The sequence below is a fragment of the Oncorhynchus masou genome, chromosome 12 (assembly GCF_036934945.1).
Source record: "Oncorhynchus masou masou isolate Uvic2021 chromosome 12, UVic_Omas_1.1, whole genome shotgun sequence".
Lineage (NCBI taxonomy): Eukaryota > Metazoa > Chordata > Actinopteri > Salmoniformes > Salmonidae > Oncorhynchus > Oncorhynchus masou.
The window spans coordinates 90,552,116-90,569,615 of record NC_088223.1 but is presented as its reverse complement, the minus strand read 5'-3'; the positions used below and the strand labels follow the sequence as shown (position 1 = coordinate 90,569,615).

The 17,500-nt window shown below is 44.5% G+C and overlaps 1 protein-coding gene across 1 annotated transcript in view; it reads right to left on the bottom strand.

Moving 5' to 3' along the window:
• LOC135551044 (serine/arginine repetitive matrix protein 3-like) overlaps positions 1 to 17,500 on the bottom strand; it is a 276,137-nt gene that overhangs the window by 47,311 nt on the left and 211,326 nt on the right. Inside the window, exons 7-10 of the mRNA XM_064982419.1 lie at positions 11,917 to 11,952; positions 9,704 to 9,748; positions 4,815 to 4,913; positions 2,314 to 2,497 (exon numbers count right to left, since the gene is read on the bottom strand). Of these exons, the coding sequence (XP_064838491.1) occupies positions 2,314 to 2,497; positions 4,815 to 4,913; positions 9,704 to 9,748; positions 11,917 to 11,952 (364 nt within the window). The remainder of the gene's footprint in view (positions 1 to 2,313; positions 2,498 to 4,814; positions 4,914 to 9,703; positions 9,749 to 11,916; positions 11,953 to 17,500) is intronic.

Sequence of the window (17,500 nt, the reverse complement as noted above, 5' to 3'; positions counted from 1 at the left end):
CTGTCTCGGCACCACAGTGAGGATGGTGAACTCATGGTTATGTAACCTGTGATTCACACATCCATCCCTCGCCTCCTCCCGCTGCTATCTAACCAGTTACGTCTAAGGAATGTTGAGATGGTATGAACCTCCAAGTAAAGCCAGGGGTGGGCGGTGGCAGCAAGAATGTAGAGACAGATTGGACAGATAGATTTACAGAGTCAAAAAAACTACCCTGTAAACACAGGAATAACTAAAGCCAGGAATAACTAAACGCAGGAATAACTAAACACAGGAATAACAAAACCCGGGAATAACTAAACACAGGAATAACTAAACCCAGGAATAACTAAACCCAGGAATAACTAAACACAGGAATAACTAAACCCAGGAATAACTAAACCCAGGGATAACTAAACCCAGGAATAACAAAACACAGGAATAACTAAACCCAGGAATAACTAAACCCAGGAATAACTAAACCCAGGAATAACTAAACCCAGGAATAACTAAACACAGGAATAACAAAACAAAGGAATAACTAAACCCAGGAATAACTAAACACTGGAATAACTAAACCCAGGAATAACTAAACCCAGGAATAACTAAACCCAGGAATAACTAAACACAGGAATAACTACACCCAGAATTAACTGCACATGTCACAACGGGCACCACCACCGCGACCGCGGCTGCAACGGCAAGGCGGGCAGACTCAACCACAGCCACGCGGTCGAGGAGGACAAGGAGCAAGATGTACGTAGTCTCCTCTATCTCCCCCTCCCCTCCCCTCACTAATCCCTGTCCTACCCTCTAAACTACACTCAAATAGTATTCTCCACACTGTCTCCCTCTCCTATCGACATGCTATCTATCCTCCACACGGTCTCCCTCTCCCATTAACATGGTATCTATCCTCCACACGGTCTCCCTTTCCTATCAACATGGTATCTATCCTCCACACTGTCTCCCTCTCCAGTCGACATGGTATCTATCCTCCACACTGTCTCCCTCTCCTATCGACATGGTATCTATCCTCCACACGGTCTCCCTCTCCTATCAACATGGTATCTATCCTCCACACTGTCTCCCTCTCCTGTCGACATGGTATCTATCCTCCACACTGTCTCCCTCTCCTATCGACATGGTATCTATCCTCCACACGGTCTCCCTCTCCTATCGACATGCTATCCTCCACACTGTCTCCCTCTCCTATCGACATGGTATCCATCCTCCATACTGTCTCCCTCTCCTATCGACATGCTATCCTCCACACGGTCTCCCTCTCCCATTAACATGGTATCTATCCTCCACACGGTCTCCCTTTCCTATCAACATGGTATCTATCCTCCACACTGTCTCCCTCTCCCATTAACATGGTATCTATCCTCCACACGGTCTCCCTTTCCTATCAACATGGTATCTATCCTCCACACTGTCTCCTCTCCCATTAACATGGTATCTATCCTCCACACGGTCTCCCTTTCCTATCAACATGGTATCTATCCTCCACACTGTCTCCCTCTCCAGTCGACATGGTATCTATCCTCCTCACTGTCTCCCTCTCCTATCAACATGGTATCTATCCTCCACACTGTCTCCTCTCCTATGACATGCTATCTATACTCCACACTATTATTCTGTTTAGTAACTCCTGTGCTTGGTTATTCCTGTGTGTAGTTATTCCTGTTTGTAGTTATTCCTGGGTTTAGTTATTCATGTGTGTAGCTATTCCTGTGTGTAGTTATTCCTGTGTGTAGCTATTCCTGTGTGTAGTTATTCCTGTGTCTAGCTATTCCTGTGTGTAGTTATTCCTGTGTGTAGCTATTCCTGTGTGTAGCTATTCCTGTGTGTAGCTATTCCTGTGTGTAGCTATTCCTGTGTGTAGTTATTCCTGTGTGTAGCTATTCCTGTGTGTAGTTATTCCTGTGTGTAGCTATTCCTGTGTGTAGCTATTCCTGTGTGTAGTTATTCTGTGTGTAGCTATTCCTGTGTGTAGCTATTCCTGTGTGTAGCTATTCCTGTGTGTAGTTATTCCTGTGTGTAGCTATTCCTGTGTGTAGTTATTCCTGTGTGTAGCTATTCCTGTGTGTAGCTATTCCTGTGTGTAGTTATTCCTGTGTGTAGCCATTCCTGTGTGTAGTTATTCCTGTGTGTAGCTATTCCTGTGTGTAGCTATTCCTGTGTGTAGTTATTCCTGTGTGTAGCCATTCCTGTGTGTAGCTATTCCTGTGTGTAGCTATTCCTGTGTGTAGCTATTCCTACATTTGAGTGTAGTTTAGAAGGTAGGACAGGGGTAGTGAGGGGGGAGGGGAGATAGAGGAGACTACGTACATCTTGCTCCTTGTCCTCCTCGACCGCGTGGCTGTGGTTGAGTCTGTCCGCCTTGCCGTTGCAGCCGCGGTCGCGGTGGTGGTGCCCGTTGTGCCACGTGACAGGACCGTCAGGACCGGGGGACGGAGACGGGGACGGGCTCACACAGGCCTTGTGTCCTTCTGTCTTGTGCTTGGAGTTGGGCCTGGAAAGACAGACAGACAGGAGTACTGAACAAACCGGCTGCAATGCTATAATATTGTACAGTACAGTACAGTTTAAAGGCCCAGTGCAGTCAAAAATGTGATTTCCCTGTCATGTATATATATATATATATACTTCAACACTGTGAAGTTGAAATATTATTGTGAAAATGATGAAAATGCCCTTTTAATGTAAGAGCTGTTTGAAAAGACGGCCTGGAATTTCAGCCTGTTTTGGAGGGATGGAGTTTTGGCTTGCCTGGTGACACCAGGCGATAAATTGGTTAATAGACCAATAAGAAAGAGAGTCCTAAACCTCTCGGCCAATAACAACTCATTTCAGTTTTCCCCTCCCCACTCAGACCACTCCCGGAGAGTCGTAGCAAAATTCTTATTTGAGAAATTGCTCTTTGATAAGAAGCTATTTGGGTTGTTTTTTTTTTTTTTTTTGGGGGGGGGTGATTTTAAAAGAAACCAATCACAGTAAGGTTCTTAATTGTTACCAAGAAATGATTTGATATTGAGATAAAATGGCTGCATTGGACCTTTAATAAATAGTACAAAATGTAAAGAGTACTGAACAAACCTGCTGAAATGACTTAGACTCAAGAGTACAGAACCAGTCAAAAGTTTGGACACACCTACTCATTCAAGGGTTTTATTTATTTGTACTATTTTCTACATTGTAGAATAATAGTGAAGACATCAAACAAAAAAGTGTGCCACAAATCAAAATAAGGCCATATGTGAGATTCTTCAAAGTAGCCACCCTTTAGCTTGCGTACTCTTGGCATTCTCTCAACCAGCTTCACCTGGAATGCTTTTCAGCAGTCTTGAAGGAGTTCCCACATATGCTGGGCACTTGCACTCTGCGGTCCAACTCATACCAAACTATCCTAATTGGGCTGAGGTCGGGTGATTATGGAAGCCAGGTCATCTGATGCAGCACTCCGTCACTCTTCTTCTTGGTCAAATAGCCCTTACACAGCCTAGAGGTGTGTTGAGTCATTGTCCTTTAGAAAAACAACTGATAGTCCCAATAAGCGCAAACCAGATGGGATGGCGTATCGCTGCAGAATGCTGGGGTAGCCATGCTGGTTAAGTGTGCCTTGAATTCTAAATAAATCGCAGACAGTGTCACCAGCAAAGCACCATCACACCTCCTCCTCCATGCTTCACGGTGGGAACCACACATGCGGAGATCATCCATTCACCTACTCTGCATCTCACAAAGACAGTGGTTGGAACCAAAAATCTCAAATTCGGACTCATGAGACAAAAGGACAGATTTCCACCGGTCTAATATCCATTGCTCGTGTTTCTTGGCCCAAGTAAGTCTCTTCTTATTATTGGTGTCCTTTAGTAGTGGTTTCTTTGCAGAAATTCGACCATGAAGGCCTGACTCATGCAGTCTCATCTGAACAGTTGATGTTGAGATGTGTCTGTTACTTGAACTCTGAACCATTTATTTGAACTGCAATTTCTGAGGCTGGTAACTCTAATGAACTTATCCTCTGCAGCAGAGGTAACTCTGGGTCTTCCTTTCCTGTGGCGGTCCTCATGAGAGTCAGTTTCATCATAGCGCTTGATGGTTTTTGCAACTACACTTGAAGAAATGTTCCAAATTGACTGTCCTTCATGTCTTAAAGTAATGGATTGTCATTTCTCTTTCCTTATTTGAGCTGTTCTTGCCATAATATGGACTTGGTCTTTTACCAAATAGGGCTATCTTCTGTATACCACCCCTACCTTGTCACAGCACAACTGATTGGCTCAACCGCATTAAGAAGGAAAGAAATTCCACAAATTAACTTTTTAAGAAGGCACACCTGTTAATTGAAATGAAACGTCGTGAAGCTGGTTGAGAGAATGCCAAAGCTGTCATCAAGGCAAAGGGTGGCTACTTTGAAGAATCTCAAATGTAAAATATATTTTGATTTGTTTAATACTTTTTGGGGGGGGGGTTTCTTCATGAACAGTTATTTCACAGTTTTAATGTCTTCATTATTATTCTACAATGTAGATAATAGTAAAAAATAAAGAAAAACCCTTGAATGAGTAGGTGTGTCCAAACGTTTGACTGGTATTGTATTTTGTACTAGCTATAGGCAGTTATAGACTCTAGAGTATAATGTATAACCTTTTAAACATGTTCAAGTCAGTCATAATATTTTCATTCTGACCATATAAGAATCACATATGTCTAGCAGAGCTGTTGCAAACCTTAGATGTCGATACATCAACAGACCAAAAGTAGTCTGATTAAAAGCATGTATCTACGGGTGGGGTTGGGAGCCACCATGGGGGGGGGGTCCCTACCTGCCGAGGGACTTGGAGGGGCTGTGACCTGTGGAGGAGAATGATGCACTGTGGGAGCTACAGCAGCTGCCTCTACGCTGAGACGTCCTACTGGGGACTCTAATGGAGACCTGTTGGACACACACACACACATATATATACAGACGCGCACACACACACATATATATATATATACAGACGCGCACACACACACACACACACACACACACACACACACACACACACACACACACACACACACACACACACACACACACACACACACACACACACACACACACATATATATATACAGACACACACACATATATATACAGACACGCACACACATGCATGCACACACACACACATATATATATACAGACACGCACACACATGCACGCACACACACACACACAAGCACACAAGCACACAAGCATTTGGACAGACACACACAAACGCAAGCACACACAAACATTCGGACAGACGCACACACGCACAAACACATATACAGACCCACATACACACACACGCAAATAACATGATCACTGTGGTAGACTGGTCACTGTGGTAGATTGGTCACTGTGGTGGAATGGTCCCTGTGGTAGACTGGTCACTGTGGTAGACTGGTCACTGTGGTAGACTGGTCACTGTGGTGGAATGGTCACTGTGGTAGACTGGTCACTGTGGTGGACTGGTCACTGTGGTAGACTGGTCACTGTGGTAGACTGGTCACTGTGGTAGACTGGTCACTGTGGTGGAATGGTCACTGTGGTAGACTGGTCACTGTGGTAGACTGGTCACTGTGGTGGAATGGTCACTGTGGTAGACTGGTCACTGTGGTGGAATGGTCCCTGTGGTAGACTGGTCACTGTGGTAGACTGGTAACTGTGGTAGACTGGTCCCTGTGGTAGACTGGTAACTGTGGTAGACTGGTCCCTGTGGTAGACTGGTCACTGTGGTGCACTGGTCACTGTGGTAGACTGGTCCCTGTGGTAGACTGGTCACTGTGGTGGAATGGTCACTGTGGTAGACTGGTCACTGTGGTAGACTGGTAACTGTGGTAGACTGGTCCCTGTGGTAGACTGGTCACTGTGGTGGAATGGTCACTGTGGTAGACTGGTCACTGTGGTAGACTGGTCGCTGTGGTAGACTGGTCACTGTGGTGGAATGGTCACTGTGGTAGACTGGTCACTGTGGTAGACTGGTCACTGTGGTAGACTGTCACTGTGGTAGACTGGTCACTGTGGTGGACTGGTCACTGTGGTAGACTGGTCACTGTGGTAGACTGGTCACTGTGGTGGACTGGTCACTGTGGTGGAATGGTCACTGTGGTAGACTGGTCCCTGTGGTAGACTGGTCACTGTGGTAGACTGGTCACTGTGGTAGACTGGTCACTGTGGTAGACTGGTCACTGTGGTGGACTGGTCACTGTGGTAGACTGGTCCCTGTGGTAGACTGGTCACTGTGGTAGACTGGTCACTGTGGTGGACTGGTCACTGTGGTAGACTGGTCACTGTGGTAGACTGGTCACTGTGGTGGAATGGTCACTGTGGTAGACTGGTCACTGTGGTGGAATGGTCACTGTGGTGGAATGGTCACTGTGGTAGACTGGTCATTGTGGTAGACTGGTCACTGTGGTAGACTGGTAACTGTGGTAGACTGGTAACTGTGGTAGACTGGTCCCTGTGGTAGACTGGTAACTGTGGTAGACTGGTCACTGTGGTAGACTGGTCACTGTGGTAAACTGGTCACTGTGGTAGACTGGTCCCTGTGGTAGACTGGTCACTGTGGTAGACTGGTCAGACTGGTCACTGTGGTGGACTGGTCACTGATGGCTATTGTTCTTCTTGCAAAGCATGTTATCATTTTTTTAAACAAGATATTATATTAATCTGTCTATAATTACATTATTGTGTGCATGTTACCGTGCTCAATGAAACACACTGAGATCATATCACATTCAAGCTTGTGACATGCATCACAATATGGTTCACAGCACTGTCTGGGTTTTAAACCGACAGCTGTTACGCCCCTTCCCTCCCACTAATTGGGAAACTTTTGCACATTTGTTGTTGCCTGAGTGAGAGAAATGCTGTAAATTAAAACGAGAGGAGTCAGTGTTCTAAAAGATGGGCCATTAGCATTTTATACTAAATAGTTCTTCGATGTCATTTCAAGCAAACCACACCCTGCACTTCACATTTCCATATTTGAAAACATATCAATGTTTTTACATTTACAGTATCACTCATGTTTGTCATTTGCCACGGAACCACTCATGAGGACTCCATTCTATGCCCAAAATACAAAGACGAACACTGCAAGATCACATTATAGAACTTAGCTAACCGTGTTGGCAATAGCTCGCCATGTTGGCAATAGCTCGCCATGTTGGCAATAGCTCGCCATGTTGGCAATAGCTCGCCATGTTGGCAATAGCTCGCCATGTTGGCAATAGCTCGCCATGTTGGCAATAGAAGAAGCTTTCAAGATTGTGATTTATAATGGACCGTTTTGGATTGCCTAAACAACAACAGTAATTGGAGTGGCAGGGTAGCCTAGTGGTTAGAGTGTTGGACTAGTAATCAGCAGGTAGCCTAGTGGTTAGAGTGTTGGACTAGTAACCAGCAGGTAGCCTAGTGGTTAGAGTGTTGGACTAGTAACCAGCAGGTAGCCTAGTGGTTAGAGTGTTGGACTAGTAACCAGCAGGTAGCCTAGTGGTTAGAGTGTTGGACTAGTAATCAGCAGGTAGCCTAGTGGTTAGAGTGTTGGACTAGTAACCAGCAGGTAGCCTAGTGGTTAGAGTGTTGGACTAGTAACCAGCAGGTAGCCTAGTGGTTAGAGTGTTGGACTAGTAACCAGCAGGTAGCCTAGTGGTTAGAGTGTTGGACTAGTAACCAGCAGGTAGCCTAGTGGTTAGAGTGTTGGACTAGTAACCAGCAGGTAGCCTAGTGGTTAGAGTGTTGGACTAGTAACCGGAAGGGTACTGACAAGGTACCAATCTGTCGTTCTGCCCCTGAACAGGCAGTTAACCCACTGTTCCCAGGCCGTCATAGAAAATAAGAATTTGTTCTTAACTGACTTGCCTAGTTAAATAAAGGTTAAAAAACTAATAATCGTGTAATGGTGCGGACGCAGGGCTGTGTTACAAACAAAAAACGACAACACCAGTTAGACCGCTCACTGAAACCCACAGTTTGGAGAGGTGTCTGGTCACTTAGCAACACCAGTTAGACCGCTCACTGAAACCCACAGTTTGGAGAGGTGTCTGGTCACTTAGCAACACCAGTTAGACCGCTCACTCAAACCCACAGTTTGGAGAGGTGTCTGGTCACTTAGCAACACCAGTTAGACCGCTCACTCAAACCCACAGTTTGGAGAGGTGTCTGGTCACTTAGCAACACCAGTTAGACCGCTCACTCAAACCCACAGTTTGGAGAGGTGTCTGGTCACTTAGCAACACCAGTTAGACCGCTCACTCAAACCCACAGTTTGGAGAGGTGTCTGGTCACTTAGCAACACCAGTTAGACCGCTCACTCAAACCCACAGTTTGGAGAGGTGTCTGGTCACTTAGCAACACCAGTTAGACCGCTCACTCAAACCCACAGTTTGGAGAGGTGTCTGGTCACTTAGCAACACCAGTTAGACCGCTCACTCAAACCCACAGTTTGGAGAGGTGTCTGGTCACTTAGCAACACCAGTTAGACCGCTCACTCAAACCCACAGTTTGGAGAGATGTCTGGTCACTTAGCAACACCAGTTAGACCGCTCACTCAAACCCACAGTTTGGAGAGGTGTCTGGTCACTTAGCAACACCTGTTAGACCGTTCACTGAAACCCACAGTTTGGAGAGGTGTCTGGTCACTTAGCAACACCAGTTAGACCGCTCACTCAAACCCACAGTTTGGAGAGGTGTCTGGTCACTTAGCAACACCAGTTAGACCGCTCACTCAAACCCACAGTTTGGAGAGGTGTCTGGTCACTTAGCAACACCAGTTAGACCGCTCACTCAAACCCACAGTTTGGAGAGGTGTCTGGTCACTTAGCAACACCAGTTAGACCGTTCACTGAAACCCACAGTTTGGAGAGGTGTCTGGTCACTTAGCAACACCAGTTAGACCGCTCACTCAAACCCACAGTTTGGAGAGGTGTCTGGTCACTTAGCAACACCAGTTAGACCGCTCACTCAAACCCACAGTTTGGAGAGGTGTCTGGTCATAGCAACACCAGTTAGACCGTTCACTGAAACCCACAGTTTGGAGAGGTGTCTGGTCACTTAGCAACACCAGTTAGACCGCTCACTCAAACCCACAGTTTGGAGAGGTGTCTGGTCACTTAGCAACATCAGTTAGACCGCTCACTCAAACCCACAGTTTGGAGAGGTGTCTGGTCACTTAGCAACACCAGTTAGACCGCTCACTCAAACCCACAGTTTGGAGAGGTGTCTGGTCACTTAGCAACACCAGTCACTGAAACCCTTGTCATAGATTTGTATTATATTGCACCTACTTCAACATTTCATTGAATATTCTTATTATGTTACTGAATGTATCCAGAGTATTTTCGTTGTTGTTAAAATGTTGTGAAAAGTACCTGAAATGTCAAATTCATATGAATTCAACAGCGTGATGTTTTGGATTCAGTCTTGTGTCAGGTGAACTGACGTGTCCTCACCTTTTGGTCTGATCATTTCCCCATAATGTCCATAGTGTTTTCTTAACCATGGTCGTGCATATGCTTCTTATGCTTCTTCTGCTAGAAACATTTCAATTTGGCCCTATCCATATAGACCTATATTTCCATGAGTGTAAGGGGTTAAGTCTACGGAACATCTAACCTAACAGTCAGACGTGTCCATTATTGTAGGTTGGATTATATAAAAAATTTTTAAAAGAGGGATCCTTACCTCTTTCTGGTTTTGTCTTTCTGTTTGTTCTTCGGGCTACCTGATCTGTAAAGGGAAACAGTTTGGTGTATTTTCATTAAGCAGGTTAAAAGGGTACAGTACTTTCGGGAAAGTATTTATCAACCATTGCCTTTTTACACATTTTATTGTATTTACAACATGAATTTGAAATGGATGAAATGTTGTTTTTTTTTCTCCTCATGCATCTACACACAATACCCCCAATTGAATTGGCCCACAGGTGAACTCCAAGTTGTCGTGACATCTCAAGGATGATCAAGAGAACATTGGATGTGTCACGTTCTGACCATCGTTCGTGTGTGTTTTCCTTGTTTTAGTGTTGGTCAGGACGTGAGCTGGGTGGGCATTCTATGTTGTGTGTCTGGTTTGTCCATTTCTATGTTAGGCCTGATATGGTTCTCAATCAGAGGCAGGTGTGAGTCATTGTCTCTGATTGGGAACCATATTTAGGTAGCCTGTTTGGTGTTGGGTTTTGTGGGTGATTGTTCCTGTCTTTGTGTTTGTGGCACCAGATAGGACTGCTTTGGTTTTTTCACGTTTCTTGTTTTGTAGATTTTAGTACTTACTTTAGTACTCCTCTGCTCTCATCCTTCTAGACCTATCGGCTGCCTTCGATACTGTGAACCATCAGATCCTCCTCTCCACCCTCTCCGAGTTGGGCATCTCCGGCGCGGCCCACGCTTGGATTGCGTCCTACCTGACAGGTCGCTCCTACCAGGTGGCGTGGCGAGAATCTGTCTCCTCGCCACGCGCTCTCACCACTGGTGTCCCCCAGGGCTCTGTTCTAGGCCCTCTCCTATTCTCGCTATACACCAAGTCACTTGGCTCTGTCATAACCTCACATGGTCTCTCCTATCATTGCTATGCAGACGACACACAATTAATCTTCTCCTTTCCCCTTCTGATGACCAGGTGGCGAATCGCATCTCTGCATGTCTGGCAGACATATCAGTGTGGATGACGGATCACCACCTCAAGCTGAACCTCGGCAAGACGGAGCTGCTCTTCCTCCCGGGGAAGGACTGCCCGTTCCATGATCTCGCCATCACGGTTGACAACTCCATTGTGTCCTCCTCCCAGGGCGCTAAGAACCTTGGCGTGATCCTGGACAACACCCTGTCGTTCTCAACCAACATCATGGCGGTGGCCCGTTCCTGTAGGTTCATGCTCTACAACATCCGCAAGTACGACCCTGCCTCACACAGGAAGCGGCGCAGGTCCTAATCCAGGCACTTGTCATCTCCCGTCTGGATTACTGCAACTCGCTGTTGGCTGGGCTCCCTGCCTGTGCCATTAAACCCCTACAACTCATCCAGAACGCCGCAGCCCGTCTGGTGTTCAACCTTCCCAAGTTCTCTCACATCACCCCGCTCCTCCGCTCTCTCCACTGGCTTCCAGTTGAAGCTCGCATCCGCTACAAGACCATGGTGCTTGCCTACGGAGCTGTGGGGAACGGCACCGCAGTACCTCCAGGCTCTGATCAGGCCCTACACCCAAGCAAGGGCACTGCGTTCATCCACCTCTGGCCTGCTCGCCTCCCTACCATTGAGGAAGTACAGTTCCCGCTCAGCCCAGTCAAAACTGTTCGCTGCTCTGGCCCCCCAATGGTGGAACAAACTCCTCACGACGCCAGGACAGCGGAGTCAATCACCACCTTCCGGAGACACCTGAAACCCCACCTCTTCAAGGAATACCTAGGATAAGATAAGTAATCCTTCTCACCACCCCCCCTTAATGATTTAGATGCACTATTGTAAAGTGGCTGTTCCACTGGATGTCAGAAGGTGAATTCACCAATTTGTAAGTCGCTCTGGATAAGAGCGTCTGCTAAATGACTTAAATGTAAATGTAAATGTACTCATCTTTATTAAAGATGCACAAAACTAACCACGCTGCATTTTGGTCCACCTCTTTTCCCCACAAGAAAACCATTACAGGATGCACCTGAGCTCAATTTGGTGTATCAAAGCATGTGATTTTTTTTAGATATTTCTGTTTTTCATTTTCAAATAAATTAATAAATACAATTTTGATTATGTAATCCATTTTGAATTCAGGCTCTGAAATAAGTGAAGGGGTATGAATACTGTGTGTGCAATGTAACAAGCATTAGCCTAGTTACATTCACTGAGTCTGAATGTAAGGCTACATATGTGATGTGCACAATGTGCCATATTTATCTGCATACCCACCTGTATCTCCTCTTTCTCCTATGACCTGACGTCGACCTAGAGAGAGAGAGAGAGAGAAAGAGAGATGAGGAGAAGATATTGAGAGAGAGAGAGATTGAGAGAGATAAGAGAGAGAGAGAAGACAGAGAGAGAGAGAGAGAGAGAGAGATGGTAGTGATAATAGTTTAGTGATGGTAGTAGTAGTCGTAGTAATGATTGTAGTTGTAGTGCTGATATAAAAGGAGAAGATGGCCGTTATTTAGTTATAAGTTATAGTTTCATTTTCCATAATTATATTTATTACATTTCTACTATTGACTGTTACCATTTTATTGTTATTATTTTTGTATTTAATTTTGTATTATTATTTACTACACTTTTATATTTTATATTTGCTATCATTTATAATTTTGTTACAATGTATATTGTATACATTGTTGCTTTGGCAATATTGACACAATGTTTTTCATGCCAATAAAGCAGCTTAAATTTGAATTTGAATTTGAGAGAGAGAGAGAAACCTCTGTTACTCACGCACAACTCAGGTTGACCTGAACACATCTCTAAAAACAGATCAATTAAAGGGCATATAGGCTCATTCCTCAACACTTGACTGACAACACACTGACTACACAAAGTCCTTCGTACTGTACAGAATGTTCACACTACTGTTGCCATGGTGATTAGTCATCCAACAATAGCTATTATTTCCCCCTCTTTTTACACTATTAATAGAAGTGGTTTCGTGAATCATGGATGAATCTGTCATTTGTTTTAGATAACATTTCTTTGTTGAAAATAAAAAATATGATTTGGTGCATTTTCACCCATATTTTTTAAATAATAGATTACACTTGATCTTTCTTGAGTAAGTTCCTCCATTTCTTTTAGTTTTTACTCTAACTTATTGTGTGTCTCTTTGTTACAGTATTTGTTACTATCTATCTGTAGTTAGATTTTGTTTTAAAGATGTTACAGGAATTAAATTCCTTTATGTTTTATTCAACTAATTCAATTCAACACTCTGTCCACTCCTAAGAATTTGTAAGACCCTTATTTGCATAAAATGGACAGACACCAGTCTCAAAATCAATCAGTAGCGTTTATTCTCGAGAGTACCGAACACGATACAGGTTACCACAGGTTATAAACTGAAAATGACGTGATTCGTTTTGAACTGTCCCGTCTCTTCTCCCACCCTGGTACAAAGGCTGTATCTCAAGCCTTCCCACATCGTCTCCCACCCTGGTACAAAGACTGTATCTCAAGCCTTCCCACATCGTCTCCCACCCTGGTACAAAGGCTGTATCTCAAGCCTTCCCACATCGTCTCCCACCCTGGTACAAAGGCTGTATCTCCAGCCTTCCCACATCGTCTCCCACCCTGGTACAAAGGCTGTATCTCAAGCCTTCCCACATCGTCTCCCACCCTGGTACAAAGGCTGTATCTCAAGCCTTCCCACATCGTCTCCCACCCTGGTACAAAGGCTGTATCTCAAGCCTTCCCACATCGTCTCCCACCCTGGTACAAAGGCCGTATCTCAAGCCTTCCCACATCGTCTCCCACCCTGGTACAAAGACTGTATCTCTAGCCTTCCCACATCGTCTCCCACCCTGGTACAAAGGCCGTATCTCAAGCCTTCCCACATCGCCTCCCACCCTGGTACAAAGGCCGTATCTCAAGCCTTCCCACATCGTCTCCCACCCTGGTACAAAGGCCGTATCTCAAGCCTTCCCACATCGTCTCCCACCCTGCTACAAAGACTGTATCTCTAGCCTTCCCAGATTGTCTCCCACCCTGGTACAAAGGCTGTATCTCAAGCCTTCCCACTTCGTCTCCCAACCAATTTAAGATAATTTATCACCGAACCAAGCTCTGCCTGTGTAGATAAGCATTTTAGACAATCTGACGATAAGTTCATTCATTTCTACCAAGGAACAGACAGTCATTGTTCTAATTCTTGATTATATTTACACACATTATATTCAGCACTAAGATTAAAATAACATTCATACATCTATACAGTAACATAATAGTATTCTGATTAGTAAGTCCTGATTGAAATGTATACATAATTAGTCATTATTGATTAAAAAAATCCCTTAACAAAAGATGATCATTGAATTGCATGACCTCTAAAGGCACTTCTAGAAGTGTACGGGGGATCTGCTGTAACTATATTATGTAGGAGAAAAATGATTCTGTCTTGGTTATTCATCCAGTAAACTAGATTCAAATGTTCAATATCCTTGCCCTTTTGACTTAAATCTATTTCAACATCTATGGCAAGACCTGAAGATGGTTGGCAAGCAATGATAAACAACCAATTTGAAAGAGCTTGAATAATGTTGAAAAGAATAATGGGCAAATGTTGCTCAACCCAGGTGTGGGAAGATCTTAGATATTTACCCAGAAAGACTCAATTGCTGTCAAAGGTGCTTCTACAAAGTATTGACTCAGGGGTGTGAACACTTATGCCAATGAGTTGTTTCTGTATCACATTTTTGTATCAATAATTTCCTAACATAAAAAACAACAACAACAACATGTTTTTACTTTGTAATTACGGGGTATTGTGTGAGAGAAAAAATAATAATTTAATAGATGTTGAATTCAGGCTGTAACAATAGAATGTGGACTCAGTCCAGGTGCAGGGTAGCCTTGTGGTTTGAGCGTTGGGACTAGTAACCAGAAGGTTGCAAGTTCAAACCCGCGAGCTGACAAGGTACAAATCTGTTGTTCTGCCCCTGAACAGGCAGTTAACCCACTGTTCCTAGGCCGTCATCAAAAACAAGAATTTGTTCTTAACTGACATACCTTGTCAAATAAAGGTAAAATAAATTAAAAAATAAAATTAATAGTTTATGAAGGCACTGTATAATACAATACACAGAGCACTGGTCTAAAGTAGTGCACTAAATAGGGAATAGGGGCCCTGGTCAAATGAAGTGCACTATATAGGGAATAGGGGCTCTGGTTAAAAGTAGTGCACTAAATAGGGAATAGGGCTCTGATCTAAAGTAGTACACTAAATAGGGAATAGGACTCTGATCTAAAGTAGTACACTAAATAGGGAATAGGACTCTGATCTAAAGTAGTGCACTATATAGGGAATAGGATGCCATTTGGGACGCAGATGTGTGGTTGTTCCACCAGAGAAAGCAGACTGGGGACTATAGAGGCTTGTTGTGTTCTAGTGGGACTCATTTATTTGACTCCTAACATGGGGACTATAGAGGCTTGTTGTGTTCTAGTGGGACTCATTTATTTGACTCCCACCATGGGGACTATAGAGGCTTGTTGTGTTCTAGTGGGACTCGTTTATTTGACTCCTAACATGGGGACTATAGAGGCTTGTTGTGTTCTAGTGGGACTCGTTTATTTGACTCACACCATGGGGACTATAGAGGCTTGTTGTGTTCTAGTGGGACTCGTTTATTTGACTCACACCATGGGGACTATAGAGGCTTGTTGTGTTCTAGTGGGACTCGTTTATTTGACTCACACCATGGGGACTATAGAGGCTTGTTGTGTTCTAGTGGGACTCATTTATTTGACTCCTAACATGGGGACTATAGAGGCTTGTTGTGTTCTAGTGGGACTCATTTATTTGACTCCCACCATGGGGACTATAGAGGCTTGTTGTGTTCTAGTGGGACTCGTTTATTTGACTCCTAACATGGGGACTATAGAGGCTTGTTGTGTTCTAGTGGGACTCGTTTATTTGACTCACACCATGGGGACTATAGAGGCTTGTTGTGTTCTAGTGGGACTCGTTTATTTGACTCACACCATGGGGACTATAGAGGCTTGTTGTGTTCTAGTGGGACTCGTTTATTTGACTCTCAACATGGGGACTATAGATGCTTGTTGTGTTCTAGTGGGACTCATTTATTTGACCCCCACCATGGGGACTATAGAGGCTTGTTGTGTTCTAGTGGGACTCATTTATTTGACTCCCACCATGGGGACTATAGAGGCCTGTTGTGTTCTAGTGGGACTCATTTATTTGACTCCTAACATGGGGACTATAGATGCTTGTTGTGTTCTAGTGGGACTCGTTTATTTGACTCACACCATGGGGACTATAGAGGCTTGTTGTGTTCTAGTGGGACTCATTTATTTGACTCACACCATGGGGACTATAGAGGCTTGTTGTGTTCTAGTGGGACTCGTTTATTTGACTCTCAACATGGGGACTATAGAGGCTTGTTGTGTTCTAGTGGGACTCGTTTATTTGACTCACACCATGGGGACTATAGAGGCTTGTTGTGTTCTAGTGGGACTCGTTTATTTGACTCACACCATGGGGACTATAGAGGCTTGTTGTGTTCTAGTGGGACTCATTTATTTGACTCACACCATGGGGACTATAGAGGCTTGTTGTGTTCTAGTGGGACTCATTTATTTGACTCACACCATGGGGACTATAGAGGCTTGTTGTGTTCTAGTGGGACTCGTTTATTTGACTCTCAACATGGGGACTATAGAGGCTTGTTGTGTTCTAGTGGGACTCGTTTATTTGACTCACACCATGGGGACTATAGAGGCTTGTTGTGTTCTAGTGGGACTCGTTTATTTGACTCCCACCATGGGGACTATAGAGGCTTGTTGTGTTCTAGTGGGACTCGTTTATTTGACTCCCACCATGGGGACTATAGAGGCTTGTTGTGTTCTAGTGGGACTCGTTTATTTGACTCCCACCATGGGGACTATAGAGGCTTGTTGTGTTCTAGTGGGACTCGTTTATTTGACTCCCAACATGGGGACTATAGAGGCTTGTTGTGTTCTAGTGGGACTCATTTATTTGACTCACACCATGGGGACTATAGAGGCTTGTTGTGTTCTAGTGGGACTCGTTTATTTGACTCACACCATGGGGACTATAGAGGCTTGTTGTGTTCTAGTGGGACTCGTTTATTTGACTCACACCATGGGGACTATAGAGGCTTGTTGTGTTCTAGTGGGACTCGTTTATTTGACTCACACCATGGGGACTATAGAGGCTTGTTGTGTTCTAGTGGGACTTGTTTATTTGACTCCCACCATGGGGACTATAGAGGCTTGTTGTGTTCTAGTGGGACTCGTTTATTTGACTCCCACCATGGGGACTATAGAGGCTTGTTGTGTTCTAGTGGGACTCGTTTATTTGACTCCCACCATGGGGACTATAGAGGCTTGTTGTGTTCTAGTGGGACTCGTTTATTTGACTCACACCATGGGGACTATAGAGGCTTGTTGTGTTCTAGTGGGACTTGTTTATTTGACTCCCACCATGGGGACTATAGAGGCTTGTTGTGTTCTAGTGGGACTCGTTTATTTGACTCCCACCATGGGGACTATAGAGGCTTGTTGTGTACTAGTGGGACTCGTTTATTTGACTCACACCATGGGGACTATAGAGGCTTGTTGTGTTCTAGTGGGACTCGTTTATTTGACTCACACCATGGGGACTATAGAGGCTTGTTGTGTTCTAGTGGGACTCGTTTATTTGACTCACACCATGGGGACTATAGAGTCTTGTTGTGTTCTAGTGGGATTCGTTTATTTGACTCACACCATGGGGACTATAGAGGCTTGTTGTGTTCTAGTGGGACTCGTTTAT